Source organism: Vanessa cardui, chromosome 5 (genome assembly GCF_905220365.1).
Source record: "Vanessa cardui chromosome 5, ilVanCard2.1, whole genome shotgun sequence".
In the NCBI taxonomy this organism is placed as follows: domain Eukaryota; kingdom Metazoa; phylum Arthropoda; class Insecta; order Lepidoptera; family Nymphalidae; genus Vanessa; species Vanessa cardui.
Window position 1 is genome coordinate 5,394,451 of NC_061127.1, and position 16,034 is coordinate 5,410,484.

Genomic DNA, 16,034 nt, shown 5'->3' on the forward strand with positions numbered 1-16,034 from the left:
AGGTTATTGTTCAGAAATAGTTCGTACATAGCAGATGTCCCAATTGTATCTAATATAATTTTGTTGTAAAATATCTTTGGCCAAGATGAGATATTTCAATGACGGATTTTGGTGCAGCTTTAAAACTATCTCGAACTGATATTACGTCTCAGTATGAAGCAGAATATAGACTTCAGAAATACCGTGAAACTACGATTCGGTACTAATTAAAGTTCTAAATCCCATATTATGCCTATACTATATAGCATAGTAACTTCCGCCCACAACATTGCTTAGGTAAGGAGATTAAGATACTCCATGTAATTTTCTGTATCGATGTATTTAAAATCTTATGATGATCGGTTGAGTAAGTAAGACGTGATAACACAAAGGACCAACAAACTCACTTATGCATTTATTCTGTTCATACTACGCCAATGTGTGTTGTATGTGTGTAATAAAAAGCAGTTGTCAGATTATCATATTTTACAGTAAAATAGATAAACACAACTGATTGAAACGTACTTTTAAAATTGTTTTTAAATATCTAATTTATTTCTAAATTAAAGGTACAGAAATTATAACAAAACAATACGAAAGCTTCACCTTATTCTCAACCTTTATTATTAAAGTTTAAAACTTTGTTTTCGTTGCGGTCTCGTTACGTGAGCACACTTCATTATTAATAAAGCGTCTTTTCAGAGCTCTTACTTAATTTATTACTCCCAAAGTATGTCTAAATAATTATTTAACCGTATCCATATCGTCTAGACATTTGTAAATTGCTGTTTGGATCCTCATCATCATATGGATCATAAGGTACAGACAGACTAAGAATAAAATTAGGTTTATTGGAGATGAATAAATACTTGAATCTATACGTATAATAAAATGGAGTGGCTATTTGTAATATTAAAATAACCGCTTTTTACTGAATGCAATATGTATGTATACACAGTACATATACCAAAATAACAATTTTTTCAGTGTTTGGCTGTCTGTCTTTCTGCCTGTATGTTCCAGCTAATCTCCAAAACGGCTTGGCCGATTTTGACTTGAGTTTCATTGTTAAATAGCTGATGTAAATTAGTCACTAGCAAGGCTACAACAATAATTTTTATAGCAGCTAGTATCACATAATACGTATGCCAAATGGATATTTATAGCCGTAAATTAAATTTCCACTACATACAAATACCTTCATGACTACCCCAATAAATTATATTTTGATTTGATTTTGATCAGTCCATATAATTAACACGTGATCATTATTCTAATTAAATGCAAACATGATCGCATTCGTCTTCATTTCCGCTAATTCGTAACGTTGATATTAATGTAATTGATTAATTAATATTGCCAATTCGGGTAATTAATAAAACGTAAACGTTTTAACTGTTAATATCATTGCTTAAAATCTTTTCATATAACTACCGAAATTAAATACTTAAAAATAAAATAAAAATTAAAATTAGGAAACACGTGTACCTTTATTACAGTTCAATCATAAAAGTATTCTATCTAATCTAATTTTTGCCTGTCTGTCTGTTTGTTCCGGCTAATCCGGATTTTACTGGCAGATAACTGATATAGTGAGGAGTAACTTAGGCTACACTAATATTTTTTTTTGTTAAATTCAAACACGTACAAGATCGCTGGCACAGCTAGACAAAGTCTTCGCTATAGCAAAACTTGATTTACCATTATTATCTAATTTAAAACAATTTGATCGCAATTTTCCATAACATCTTATAAAGACATTCAAGCTTATATAGCTTACGAAGTAACAAAAGCAAAACTCATTTAAATAAAGACAAATAGTTGAAGCTGATTAATAAAATCATATAATTATAAGGATGAGTTCATACGAAAGCAATAAATACTTTTTAGGTATTCCGCATAGTATAGATAGTCCTAAGGCGGAGACTGAAGCTCGGATCCTCCGATATCGCTGCACGCACAAGGTGAGGCAACCGCGAAAGGGCAAATCGGAGCAATATAAAACGTGGCACATCTTCGCAAACAGTATTCTGCAAACAACTGAACGAAGAGTGCCTGCCACGTACAAAATAATAACAGAATCAAATCATATAATGTCTTCTATAACGGTAAGTGGTTTACGAATTAAACTATTTATTTAGTTCGCTTTATATTCGATCGAGGTCGAGAGGCTAAGGGTGAGTTGTTGATCTTATTCCTAATATAATTTTTCTAAAGTGGGTTTCGGAATTTATCTATTATTGGATTATTACAATTCAGGAAAATAGGATTGTATTATAGGATTGGATGAGTTGTTCTTTTTAAAAGAGACCCTAGATAATATTTATTACTGATTTCATAGAATATCAGATTCATTAAGTAAGTTTCTTGTAGATTATTTTTTATTCTGGAATCCTTTTTTAACATTTTTGTGTAATTAGGACAAATATTTCACAGCCAAGTTTAAGTTAGCTTCCGTATGAGTTTTATTTTATTTCTTTTGCGCTTTCTACATTAGGTCTACAGATCAACTCAATAATTTTAAAATTCTCTACTAGTTTCAGGATTTTTCATTTATTAGCAAAGCCGCGAGCCTCTGCTAGAGTTGCTCGTGGCTTCGCTTGCGTTTTAGGGCGCTGGTTGTCATATATCGTGCAAAAAGTAGACTTTATTCTTTCTTGGAGTTCAAGTTTGCCTCATACCAAATTTCATCAAATTTGGTTCAGCGATTTGGTCGTGAAAACCGTCAGACAGAGTTACTTTCACACTTATAATATTAATGTAGATATAGATTTTAGATATGATGCTCTTCCGTACCTGTCGTATATTCTCATTTCAAATTCCTTAAAAACGTTTTTAAAAAATGTATTCATTTCTGTATTAAATCCATAGTTACCCTCTAACAAAAAGTTTAAAATTTATTCCTTAAAGTTAAAATATTTATTATGACATATCACGACTTAACTGCCGCAAACTTAATCTACGAACTACAATAAATTTAAACGAAGCCGTAGGTAGTTTGCTACTGTTCACGGATTGCATATAAATTTTATGATATTTGTTTAAGACAATAGAAAAGAGTCTAACTATTATTATGTAAATTATTAAAATCAGAGTCATATACTTATGAAAATTTTAATAATCATTAACTCTTGAATTTTATTTTCGAAAGCAAGATAAAGTTTAAATATCTGTTCCAAATGTATGATATATGTATGATATATGTGGTATATATATCTTATTCAGAAGATTCTTTATTATCCTAGTCTAAATTATCAGACAATGTATTTATTATATACGACATAGATTTGAAACTAGAGATGATTTGTTTTTATTAACGTATTAGAATGTAAAACTAAAGATTACGTCACATGCGGGAAGATTCACTTGTACAGATTTCCTTGCTGTCCTCATTGCGTCTGGGACTGTTGATCGTTAATAACAACGTGATTAATTGTTTACAATAAATATCTGTTGATAGATTACCTTACTGGCGTTAGTGGCGGTGGCATCATGCGGACGGCTTGAACCGCAATATCTGCCACCGAGGCCTGGTGGTGGAGGTGGTAACGCAGGATTGGGAGGACTGGGAGGAGCTGGAGGGGGAGCAGGCAACGGAGGACTTGGCGGAGGATCTTTTGGCGGCGGAAGCGGGTTCGGTGGTGGAAACGGCTTTGGAAGTGGCTCAGCCGGTGCGAACGTCCCTATTCTACGATACGAAAATGAGAACAATGGCGACGGCACTTACAAATTCAGGTAAATATAATATCATCTTCATAATTTATTATATAACTACCCGCGGCATCGCTCTTTTATTATGCAAAAAAAAATCGCTTTTTAGGGCGTTAGTTGTCACGTGTCACGCAAAAATAGTAGCCTGTCCTTTCTTAGAGTTCAAGTTTTTTCATACCAAATTTCATCAAATTCGATTCAGCGGTTTGGTCGTGAAAGAGAGACAGACAGACATAGTTACTTACACATTTACAATATCAATATAGATAAAAACAAATTAATTAGTACTGTTGTTAAATTAATTATAAAATACCTTTATTCATAATTTATAATCACATACAAACTTGAAATCTATTCTCGAGACAGATTCTTCTAGTAAAATACGTAAACCAACGCTACATTATATATAATTGTATTCAGTGTGCCGATCGGTTGTTTAGCTTAAACACTCGCCAGAGAGTTAAATAAACTGAGTCTGATTTAATAAATTTGTCTTTAACAATGTCAAAATTGTCATAAAATTATTAAAACAAAAGAAACTACGGGTACTTGCTGATCAATTTATCATAAAGTTTGTTAAATAAGTAAATGTATGATATGATGTGTTCATCCAGATTGTCTCAGAATGACTTATATTAAATTATACTATTAATGTCTATAATCGAATGATTACAATAGTGCATTTTGTAGTTTAAGCGTTTGAAAGGTAAATGTTGTGAATTGTCTCTCTGCTTGTTAAGCGATCACGCTTCAAGCATTTAACTGACCCAATTAAACGACACAGACTATACAATTCTGAATAAATATTGTACTTTTAAAAATAAAGGTATATGTAATATTATAACTTGTATGAACTATCTATATATAGTCTCATTCAATGAAAATTCTTCTATTATACGATCAGTTTTCACTGAAATACTAATTTAGTAGTAACTAGTAATCGATGGTCCAGTAGGACCATCGATAGACTACTACTATAGACTAGTGTTGCACATCGATAACCCATATCGATATGCGACACTAGTTACAACAAATTATTTCTAAAACCCAAAAATATTAATTGAAAAATCAAAAATATGTAAATCGACCTGATTTCGTTACTTGACAATAATAAGTATCCTAGATTATCAGGAAAATTTATGCCGATTCACGGTAGACAGACTAATCACGAGCTCAATTTATCCGATAATCGAAAACGAATAATATTTGGTATTAAACAGAATAAACATGTGGATAAATTAATAATTGTTATTAATACAAAATTTTCAGACTACTTAATATTACGATGATATATGTTTAACAAAGTATATTGACTATTAATAATAACGATACACGGAATATGAGTTTAAATAATCGTCAAAGATTAAGTACATTCTATTTACATTTTGCGGTTAATACCTAAAATATAACTAGAACACACTGTAGAACTTCCATTATAAATGTCATTTGAAGGCACTTCACTAACTCGCGAGTTAGTTCATAGATGATTAAATAGGCGGCTTCCAATTTCAGCTAAAATTAGTTGTAGTTACAAAACAGCAATTAATCTTAAAGGAAGTCTGGTACAAGTACAAGTTTGCGGATTTAGAGAAAGCCAAACTCATCTTACATGTATTTTATATATACATAGGTATTCAAATTAAAATAAATTCAATAAATTATCTAATTATAATTTATATGTTTTACTTGGTAGTAGGGCTTTGTGCAAGCCCGTCTGGGTAGGTACCACCCACTCATCAGCTATTCTACCGCCAAATAACAGTACTCAGTATTGTTGTTTTCCGGTCTGAAGGGTGAGTGAGCCAGTGGATCTACGGGCACAAGGGACATAACATCTTAGTTCCCAAGGTTGGTGGCACATTGACGATGTAAGGAATAGTTAATATTTCTTACAACGTCATTTTCTATGGGTGATGGTGACCACTTACCATCAGGTGGCTTGTATGCTCGTCCGCCAACCTATACCATAAAAAAAGAACAGTTTAATCGAAATGTGACATGAAATATGACATCACCAGTAAAGTAATATGTACTAATTTGCAGCTACGAAACAGGCAATGGTATATCAGCTCAAGAAAGTGGGGCCCCACGTGCGCAAGGGCCCGAAGGTCCAGCTGTAACCGCTGAGGGCGCTTTCTCTTACCGTACTCCCGATGGTCAACAAATTTCCCTTACCTACACCGCTGATGAAAACGGCTTCCACCCCGTTGGTTCCCACCTGCCCACACCCCCTCCCATCCCCGAAGCTATCCTCCAATCTATCGAGTTCAACAGACGCAACCCATCTTCGTGAGTATATTGGAATAAATTTAATAACTTTAGTCACCTTACAAATATTTATAAGGTTAAATTTTGACCAGCTTTGAAAGAAACAAATTGATCAAATACATTATGAATTGCATTAGTGAAGAACATTTCCGATTCATATATTTTTTTAATTCAAATCTTCAGGAATGAAATAGACCATAAAATTAAAATACAAATTCTTTTTCAGTGAGGGATCTTACAATGGTGGTTCAGGCAATGGCAACTTCGGTGGATCTGGCGGTGGTAGTGGATTCGGCGGTGGTTCCGGAAGTGGTTTTGGAGGTTCCGGTTCCGGTTCAGGAGGATCTAATGGCTACCATTATTGATCTCATGCAAATTCGATTTAACTAAGAAAAGCTACTGAATCGTAGTCGGAAACATTATTATTGAATTTAGTTATAATATTCGGCGCATGCTCCTATACAACCGTATATACTTCAAAATAATCAAAACATTAATGAATACTGTTCGCGAAGTTTTCCTTTTAACTTATAGACAAAATATTTTTGTTTTTTTTCTTCTATTTCTCAAATTAACTTTAGCGTAAAGTTTAGCTTCCTTTTTTGTTTTCTCTTTTTATTATGGTCGCATCGAGAGCTTACCATGACTTTATATTAATTGTCCATGAATAGAATTTACATTTTCCACGCAACGATTTTCCGTTTTCTCGCGATTCGGTAACATTTTCTTAGTAAAATAGTTGACCTGTAAAAGTAATTGAGGCTTTATTGTATTCTCTTGCGATGTCATTTGCTTAATTTTAGCTGTAATTAGATAATGGCTACTTCTAAGGTTCATTTTCATCTCATCTTTTATACTTTTAACAATTTAAGAATAGAATAAAGGTGTCTATATGACCCCAAGAGTACTAGGACTGTGATACCACTAAACAGGCGAGCACTCAGTAATTTATTTAAGGCTTATAATGTACTATACCTATGTAAAAAGGCATGTGAATAAATATGAATTATACTAAAGACTCTTTTTATTTCCGCCGATTGAATTATATGTGATAACAGTAGTCTTTATTCTAACGCCAAACAGCAGTACTCAGTATTAGTGCAACTACAAGGGACATAACATCTTAGTTCCCGAGGTTGGTGCCTCATTGGCGATGTAAGGAAAGGTTTACAGTCCAATTGTCTGTGGGCGATGGTGACTCTTACAGGTGGCCCATTAGTTCATCCGGCAACATATACCTTAAAATCTATAGAATAAAGCATTAATTACAGATACAGATACCTTAAAATCTATAGAATAAAGCATATATAGTATTATTGTATTCGATAACAGTAGCTAAATTTTATTTATTTACCAACAACGTTTGTTTTTTTTTTGAATGGTATTTCATTATAATGGTAAGAATGACTTACTTTTTATACAGAAAATAAATAATCCTAAACGATAGGTCAAAATGGCAGGCATGATTATGTATAACAGCACTGGGCAAATTCTAAAGGGGAATAACGGACTATTACAAGAGTGCAACTTTAGAAAGCAATAGTTTTGTAATCCAAGATGAGGTCGAGAACATAGAAAGCAGTTATGAAAAGTTCAAAACACTAACAAATTACTAGACACAAGAGCGATATTGGACGACGACGAGGTCTTCACTGGCGGAGGTAAATGCTGAATATTACTGGATTGCAGTAAAATATACAAAAGGCCTTTAGCTGTAGAGAAGATCAAAATATATTGTAAACTGTTTCTCGAAGTCTTTATACGCACTATCACCACAGAGTATGAGATGGACCTGAGGACGAAGATTAAACGTCAAATGAAATGTCATCAATCGTTACAGAGTCTGTGGTGCCAATAAAATTTATCGGAACAAAATAATCACCGATGAGGCACTCATAACGTCTCAGACAAGACATTTTGGAGACATTGTTATAGAAATTCATTAAAATTGGAAGAGCGTTTGAAATTCGGCATTACGTCCTTCTCGACCATCTGCATCTTATCGGTCACAGTAACTTATTATTTAGCGATCACATTAACTCGCATTACCGATGAATTGCAGTGAACGCACGTCAGTCCAAATATTCGCAACCTACACTCTGGTAGAAGAGACGTCCCTTAAAACCGAAGGACTTTAATCTTGACCCATAGGTCAGGGTTTAAGAATTGTAATTAAAGAATCTGTTGAATTAGATAGATAAATAGTTTGGTAAATGACGTTTTAAAAAATGTTTGTAAAAGCCTACATGAATTAAGTATAGTTTTTGTATTATTGTTGTTGTTTGTTTTTGATTACTTGGTTGTATGGCAAGTCTGTTTTGATAGGGTTTCCCTCATTAGATAAACTACCGCCAAACAGCATTCCTTAATATTGTTCGGTTCTGTTTTGAAGGATGAGTGAGTTAGTTCGCGAGCGCCAGCGCAATGGATATAACATCTTAATACCCTAAATTGATTGCGCATTAAATATGTAAACACATTTTCCGGTCAGCCTAATATATAAAAAGAAGAATTTGCTCTAGTGGCTACCTTATGTGACCGCGTATTTAGCGTCCCTTGTGCCGGTAGTAACACACTCGCCCTTCGAATCGAAACAGAATACAATAAAACTAAGTATTGCTTCCTGGTGGTTGAGTGTATGATGAGTAAAGGATTTTAGTTTAAAAGTTTTCAAATAGTGTTATAATTATATTACAAACATGGATTTGTTTATTAGAACAAATACAAATGGAGAAAGCTCAATCTTGTACTAAATACATTATTATGATTAATAAAAAATAATAAAAAAGTACTAATATAAGTACCATCAAATTGTATTACTTATTTATTATTAAACTGGTGTCGTGGACTTATAATCAACTATTTCCAGCATTTCAAAGGAAATGAAGGACAACTTACGTTACTAACAGACAATACTGCCGATGACATGCATCATAATCACACAATTAATATTCACTTATGTTATACAACTATGTACTTGCAAAATGTGTTACAAAAAGGCCTTCGGAAAAGTCGACAGTATATAAAACTTTTTTCATTTGTTAAAAATCATAAAATTGATTCAATCATAAAATGATGAACTTAAAGTAGAGGGTGTTTTTTAAATTAAACAGTATGTCATGTTCAATGAAACATTGACCACGAATGACGTCACTAAAACTAAAGAGGAGCGTAGCAGCGGAAAACACTAAAGCGCGCGAGCAACACTTGGGACTATAAAGTAAAATCGCCGAAGGGAATACCATACAAACTTTCAACCCTTATTTCACCCCTTTAGGGATAGAATATCCGATCGCATTGACCAACGAAATAACGTACACTGAAATAGGTATCGATTTATTTTAATCAGTATACCAAAAATATACTTTCTAGTTTCTAATTAGAAAGTATATTTTTAATTAGTCTTTCATACAAACGTTTAACCGCTATTTCACCCCCTTAGGGGTAGAATTTCCAAAATTCCTTTCTTAGTGGGTTTTTACTGTAAGCCTCATATGTAAAGCAATTTAAATACAATATTTATAAATAATCATTAAATGTTGTATAACTTCTAGCTGTAGAGTTATATTCAGTCACAGAATTATATAAATGTCATGAATACTTTTTTATATTTTTATAAATAAAAGTAGAAATAATAATTTATTGGTACAAAAGAAATATAATATTGTTGAATTTGATATGGGATTTGTTAATCTGGGTTTAGTTACGGAAGAATATGGTGATTGTAAAGAAAACTGTAAAAATAAATATTGTAAACCATATTGAATATTGTTAACTATTAGATGTTCCTGTTTATCTGAAGCTGGGTCTACACTACTCAATAAATTGATCCTACTCACCAAATTTCAAGTATATAACATTAATACTTTATGGTCGGCGATGATGAATCAGTCTGTCAGGACTTGTTATTTTATAAATATAGATCGAAGATATAGAAGGAACCGGAGTAGGTAAGTGTCTGCCACTGAAGTTTTCTATGTATTTTTTTATATATTTTAAGATGTCAAAATGGCAGACTTGCTGCGATCACGTTTTGAAAGTCGATTTTTATGCTTTTCAACCGACTTCAAAAAGGAGGTTATCAATTCGTCTGTATTTTTTTTAAACTCCATGGAACACTCAAAGGAACCCTCGATGGGAATAGTGAACCTCCACTTCACCAACAGCAGATGAAGCAGTATACCTGGCGGTAATATGGATTTACTATAACGTAAGTCTGCCGATCACTGGCTCTTGGACTATTACGTATTCTTAATAAATTTCGATTAATATCTTATTTAAAATTAAAAACCAAAATATACACGTGTAAGTGTTTCTCTCTCAATATTATTTCGATATAGCGATTACAAATGTTTAATATAAATGGTTGACTTTCTTTTGAATATTTTTAAATGTGAAAATATTATTATAAAATAATCGTTATATTATACTCTCATCATAAATACAATATTTTCGCTTAATTTAATTTTTTGAATAACTTGAACCAATTGAGTTTATTAGTATATAATGTAATGTAATATAAGATTCATTAACGGTATATGAAAAAAATGGAATACCTAGGTATCCTAGTTGTATTAGAGAACTTCTGTAACATGTTCCTTAAATCTGTAAATCTAATTTGGAATGGCCGAACCTTTCCAAATTAGATTTGGACTTGATAATATAATCCTCGGTAGGTAGTTAAAATAATCACTTCGAGTTGCTGAAGTGAGTAATTTCTTTTGATCTAATCGACTCAATATTTATTATCTTGTGACGTCAAAGATATTACTTGTCAACTTACCAACTTATATCAGAGGTTACGTGTTTGTGGTCTCAAATTTAACCTGTGTAGGAAAACGATTCGTCTTAAACTGATTTATTAAGAGAAAAAATCGGTACAACTATTATGTATATAATAATATTTTGTAAAATCAACCGAAAGCCTCTTTAATATTGCATTATTCATTATATTTATATATATATTAATATTCTACAATATCTTATTGATAGATAGTTTCCGAGCCAAAAGAGAATTTTGAAACTTTGTTAACTTTGCTTTTTATATTTGGTAGATACGAATTTTTAAAGAATTAATTATATAAATTAACACACATAAACATTTTAAATATTTTTCTGATAACTATTTTTATATCGAAAAATATCCACGCCTTATGCAGACGTTTGCGAAGTATTATTTTTTTTTTTGCTCAACGCTCTGTACAACTGTTTATAAGCAATTATTTTATATAAGAAAATCATGTTATGTCATGTCATACTTATTGTCTTGAAACATCTTCCATTCCATTAGTGCATACACCTAGTAAGATTGGAGGACTTTTCACCGATCAGGAAAAAGAAAATGTCAAACAACAAATCTAAGCTAATTAAGCAATAGTCAAAATCATACAATTAAACCAAGATTCTTCAACATTAATGAAATTGACTTTAGATATCAAATGGAAAATATTCAAAAAGGGTGATTCTTACTACACAGACTTATAAAGGAGAAATATATTGGTAAAATATTACAAAAACCTACACATATTTTTTTAATATCCATTACAGTTCAGTAAATGTTCTTATTTTTATGAATTTCTCTCAATGTTTTAAATTATATTTCCAACTTGCATTATATAAAGATGAGTAGCATTGAAGATCGTGTGGCTTGGAATAACTATTACCAATTAATATTAGCATGTATAAAGTTATTTTAACTTTAACGATTGTGAATTTTACGTACCTAAAATTTTTACTCATAAGGCATTTGATACAATCCATCCATGAAATGAATACAATGTAAAAGTAATTAAATTAATGGCATGCCTCATGTTTCAATTAACTGTATGTTTCTATTCACAAACGAAGTAACGGGTTTCGACGCTATTAACACTGAAAATAATTATCGGTATGCTGATGTTTTCCTATTTCTACAATTTCAATTTCTATATTTTGTTTATTTATATTAGCTATGATATACTTCACATGATAGTAAGCGTGAGTCACATCTCTTAACTAAATATTAAACTATTTATTTCCTCTCAACCGTTTAAGTGTTATTCGACCTTTTCGTTCTGGGGATGTCAAATTAATCACTTACTTTGTTCAAACTCTATATTTTTAATAATGAATAATAAATGTAAAAGTAACTCTGTCTGTCCGTTTATTGCTCTTTCACGACCAAAGCGCTGAACCGAATTTGATGAAATTTGTTTTGAAGCAAACTTGAGCTCCAAGAAAGGACATAGGCTACTTTTTGCCTCACATAAAACAACCAATACTAAATAAAATAGCGAGGTTTTAGAGTTAATATCTTAATCGACATTTTAGAATTTTAGTCGTGTACATGAAAGAATGTAATGTATACGGATATTCGTAGGAATTAAACATGTAAAATGTACATTATGTATCTTTAACTTTATTCAGTTAAGTTGCTGTATAAATAAATCGTTTTAACACAATTTTCGATTATCACAGTCCATGCTATATTGAGGTACTGGCGTTCAGATGTCCTGCATGAGCTCAGTAGTAGCTGCTGCGTCCATTGTAAGAACCTTCGTTTCTGAAATTATGAAATAAAAATAATTTGAGCTTATTTTTTATAAACTTGTTAATTAATATAAGAATAAATAACATTCAATGCTTAAATATACACAAATATGAACTTAAACTAGTTACTCTATAAATCTTGACCGCGTGGAATGGTGACAAGAATGCCAGCAGCATTTCTTCGTTGAATCGCAATTCCGATCGTCTGGGCAAAAACGAACCAGCCCTCCTGTCACCAGTGGAGGCAACAAAAACAATTCTAATTATTTTTGTTCAAACTTGTTGAACAAAAATACATAGCTCACAAATGTCCCTAGCTGGGGAAATACCTGGCGGACGAGTAAATTGGCCGCATGACGATAAGTGGTCACTTTCGCTCATGGCACTGTCAGAAATATTAAATTTGGGTAACATCGTATTATACATTGCGCCAAAAACCTTATAAACTAAGGTGTTATGTCCCTTGTCTACTGGCTCTTTACCTCTTAAAAAGTTTTCATGGCATATTCCACCATCCTCTATAGTTTTTTGATAGCAATACAAATGTGCGGCAGATTAGCTTTAAATCAGGTCAGGTTTTGGTTGCCCCTCAAAGTCATAATTAATCGGAGATTGGCAATGTCAGCCCTTAGCTTATCTTTGAAATTTCTTACTTTTATTTGATCTTTAAACGAAAATAAACTATATTATCTAGTGAAAGTCTTATAAATATATTGACTAACGATTCTTGTCGGCGTATGTGTACATATATTTTATACTATTATAATGTTAACAGATCACTTTGTAACCTAATCTCATTAAGTTCATTGAAAAACCACTGATAACAATATAACTAACTGTATTTTAGTCCAACTGTTTGATCTACATTCTTGATAAAAATATAGCATTCTATTTAAAACATTCTTTACACGAAGGCTCCTAACAATAGTAGATCGAAATATTGGGATACATAAAAATTGTATAGGCAATTTTCATTGTAAACTGAAATGAATGTAGATGTTAAGATTGCATCCATAAACTAAAATAGCTTCATAATACCCCTATTATATGTAAGCGGAAACGTTTTCGCTATGCAAATCTTATTTGTTAAGTCAAGGCGAAGATATTCCGAGAGAAGGTACACTACGCATCCGTGAATAGTATAACCTAACCTATGTTTTTGATTTACCATTGACGTAAAAGCAGAAGCGCTACACTGGAGAAATTTTATAATGACTACCAACTCAATCTATCAACTTCTAAATAAAAAGCAATATTTCAGACTATTTAATTCTCAATTAGGGCTTAAATCTTGGGAAGTATATTGGTCTTCAGTCCATTGTCTTTTGCCCAGATTATTAGTCTAACCCGACTTGACTGTAAGACGTTTCTAGACCAGAGACTTTGATAATGTCGAAACTTCCCAAAATCTAATCTCTGCATGGCCAGAACTATAAAAAATGTATGTATTTTTGGATATTACAGTTTCATCAGATCATGGCTTACTCAGAAAGCTTTTTTGCGACATTTTTAATAGAGTCCAATATTATTCAACGTAATGCTTTTGTCCGATGGAAATTTCCCGAGAAAATGCTTTTGTTATTAGATTACTTTCCTGCCATTTTGTCATTTGACAGATTAATCAATTTGGACTAGACCTCTCACTGCTAGCAATTGTGTCGACGATGCTCTGATCCGTTGCTAAGGAATCGGCGTAAAGAGTCATATGTAGTTTTCTTCTGTGATTATAACCGTAAAAGACCGATTCCACATTAACAATTTCCCCGTAGTCTAAAATATATTTTTGTTAATATCTACTAATTTAAATTGATATTGATTGAATCGAATATGAATGCTTATAGACCTACGTAAAATGAAAAATCCCTTTGATTTGTAAGAATAAGTATGTCAAGAGGTAAACTTACGAAGGATGCTGTCTGTTGTATTCAAGGGAACGAAGAATAGCTTCCGGAATTGGCGGAGGTGTGGGAAGATGCGAGCCCGTGGGGTGAAAGCCGTTTTCGTCAGCAGTGTAGGTGAGGGATATTTGTTGGCCATCAGGTGCGCGATAGGAGAAACCGCCTTCGGCGGTGACTGCAGGTCCTTCTGGACCGGCGGCGCGAGGAGATCCACTCTCGTGGGCTGATATCCCAGTTGGTGTGTCGTAACTAGAAAACATTAACATTTAAATATAGACAGTGTTACATAAGTGTGGGCTATGAAGTGAAGTGATAATTGCATACCATTATATCATAATAGGACATTAGAGAAGCTTTTAAAAATAAAGTAAGAGTAAAATAAAAATATATACACACTCTTTGAATATTAACCATATCCTAGCATAATGAATACCATAATTACTAGGTATGTTATTTGACAAACATACTAAAACATGTTGGCAGTTAGCATGTTGTTTATAACAAATATCATAACGACTAGCTCTACCCTTTCAAATAGATAACATTAAATGTTCTTTAACTTTAAATAATAATTTATTATTGCAGATGTGGTAATTAGGCAAATACGAAACTGCATTTGCATGTTTATGTAGTACAAAAAAAAAGGTAAAATAATTTTCTTAAAAGAAAAGAAGATGCCTTTTGCCACCGGTGATATTTTTACAGTGCTTCAATATTTTTGTGAAACTTACAATTGTTATCAAAAATACTGTTAATGTAAATAAATTTGGGCATAATCATTTCAATGTAATAAGGAAAAATACCATTAAAATAATAGAAACACAACAAAAGAGTTACATTAACTAACAATTTGCATGAGCGATATCATTTCCATTCTGACATTTCAATTCTGATTGCATCAGAATAAACCACACCTTCATAAGGATAATATCTAATTCACAAGCTACACCATAAATAGTAATTTCTCAAATCACCTGAAGCGATAATTCCCATCGCCGTTGTTGACATTCTCAAAATGGAAAGGAGCGCCGCCTCCGTTACCACCGCTGTAACCTCCCTGAACCAAGTGATCCAGGCGAGCGCCGGACGCCATCACAGCCAAAGAAACTAAGACAATCTGGAATATTCAAAGAAAGAACATTGAAATTTCAAAATAGTACAATAATTTGGGATCTAATGAATGAGTTCAGATCAAAATATGGCAAGAATAGAAGACTTGAAGAATGAAGTAAAAAATAAGTTATACAAGAGTCCTTTGCAGCCCCATTGTAATATAATATATTGTTCCTGACTTATTTTAAAGCACAAAACAAAGTTTCACAATATATTCTTATTAAAGGTACTTATATGTAATCAAGATATGCTGACACTGTAAAGCGTCAATGTTAAGTATCTTACCAGTTTATTCATATTGTTTATTATTTTTCGTATCGATAGTCGATCACACTTTGAACTCTGGCGTCGGAATACTGTCTACAGGGATGTTCACGTTTTATATCTGAGTAAAATGCCCTTTCGGCAGGTTGCCTCACCTTGTGTGCATTGTTGAACTGCTTTGGAATGCAATGGTCCAATTTATAAACTGTAACTTGTATCATAACATAAGCGGTAGAGCTTTTTTCTGACTTAACTTTTTATTCTATGGCAAGC

At 32.4% G+C, this 16,034-nt stretch overlaps 2 protein-coding genes across 2 annotated transcripts; one reads left to right on the top strand and one right to left on the bottom strand.

Annotated features, from left to right (window-relative positions):
- The first annotated feature begins 1,946 nt into the window (after nt 1–1,946).
- LOC124530118 (pupal cuticle protein 20-like) lies at nt 1,947–6,974 on the top strand. The gene is made up of 4 exons (XM_047104120.1): nt 1,947–2,087; nt 3,440–3,714; nt 5,734–5,979; nt 6,185–6,974. The coding sequence occupies exons 1-4, from the start codon at nt 2,073–2,075 to the stop codon at nt 6,321–6,323; spliced, it is 675 nt and encodes a 224-aa protein (XP_046960076.1). The 5' UTR covers nt 1,947–2,072; the 3' UTR covers nt 6,324–6,974.
- A 5,361-nt stretch (nt 6,975–12,335) lies between these two features.
- On the bottom strand, nt 12,336–15,893 carry LOC124529910 (pupal cuticle protein 20-like). Its single transcript, XM_047103847.1, has 4 exons — nt 15,783–15,893; nt 15,359–15,501; nt 14,391–14,633; nt 12,336–12,499 (listed from the first exon to the last, which is right to left on the bottom strand). Exons 1-4 carry the CDS (start codon nt 15,792–15,794, stop codon nt 12,460–12,462), a joined length of 438 nt encoding a protein of 145 aa, XP_046959803.1. The 5' UTR covers nt 15,795–15,893; the 3' UTR covers nt 12,336–12,459.
- Nucleotides 15,894–16,034: the final 141 nt, after the last annotated feature.

Coding starts and splice junctions, on each gene's coding strand:
- LOC124529910 (XM_047103847.1), bottom strand. Junction 14,634..15,358: donor GATGGGAATTATCGCTTCAG/GTGATTTGAGAA, acceptor AATGTTTTCTAG/TTACGACACACCAACTGGGA. Junction 12,500..14,390: donor TACAACAGACAGCATCCTTC/GTAAGTTTACCT, acceptor TCATAATTTCAG/AAACGAAGGTTCTTACAATG.
- LOC124530118 (XM_047104120.1), top strand. Junction 3,715..5,733: donor GACGGCACTTACAAATTCAG/GTAAATATAATA, acceptor ACTAATTTGCAG/CTACGAAACAGGCAATGGTA. Junction 5,980..6,184: donor AACAGACGCAACCCATCTTC/GTGAGTATATTG, acceptor ATTCTTTTTCAG/TGAGGGATCTTACAATGGTG.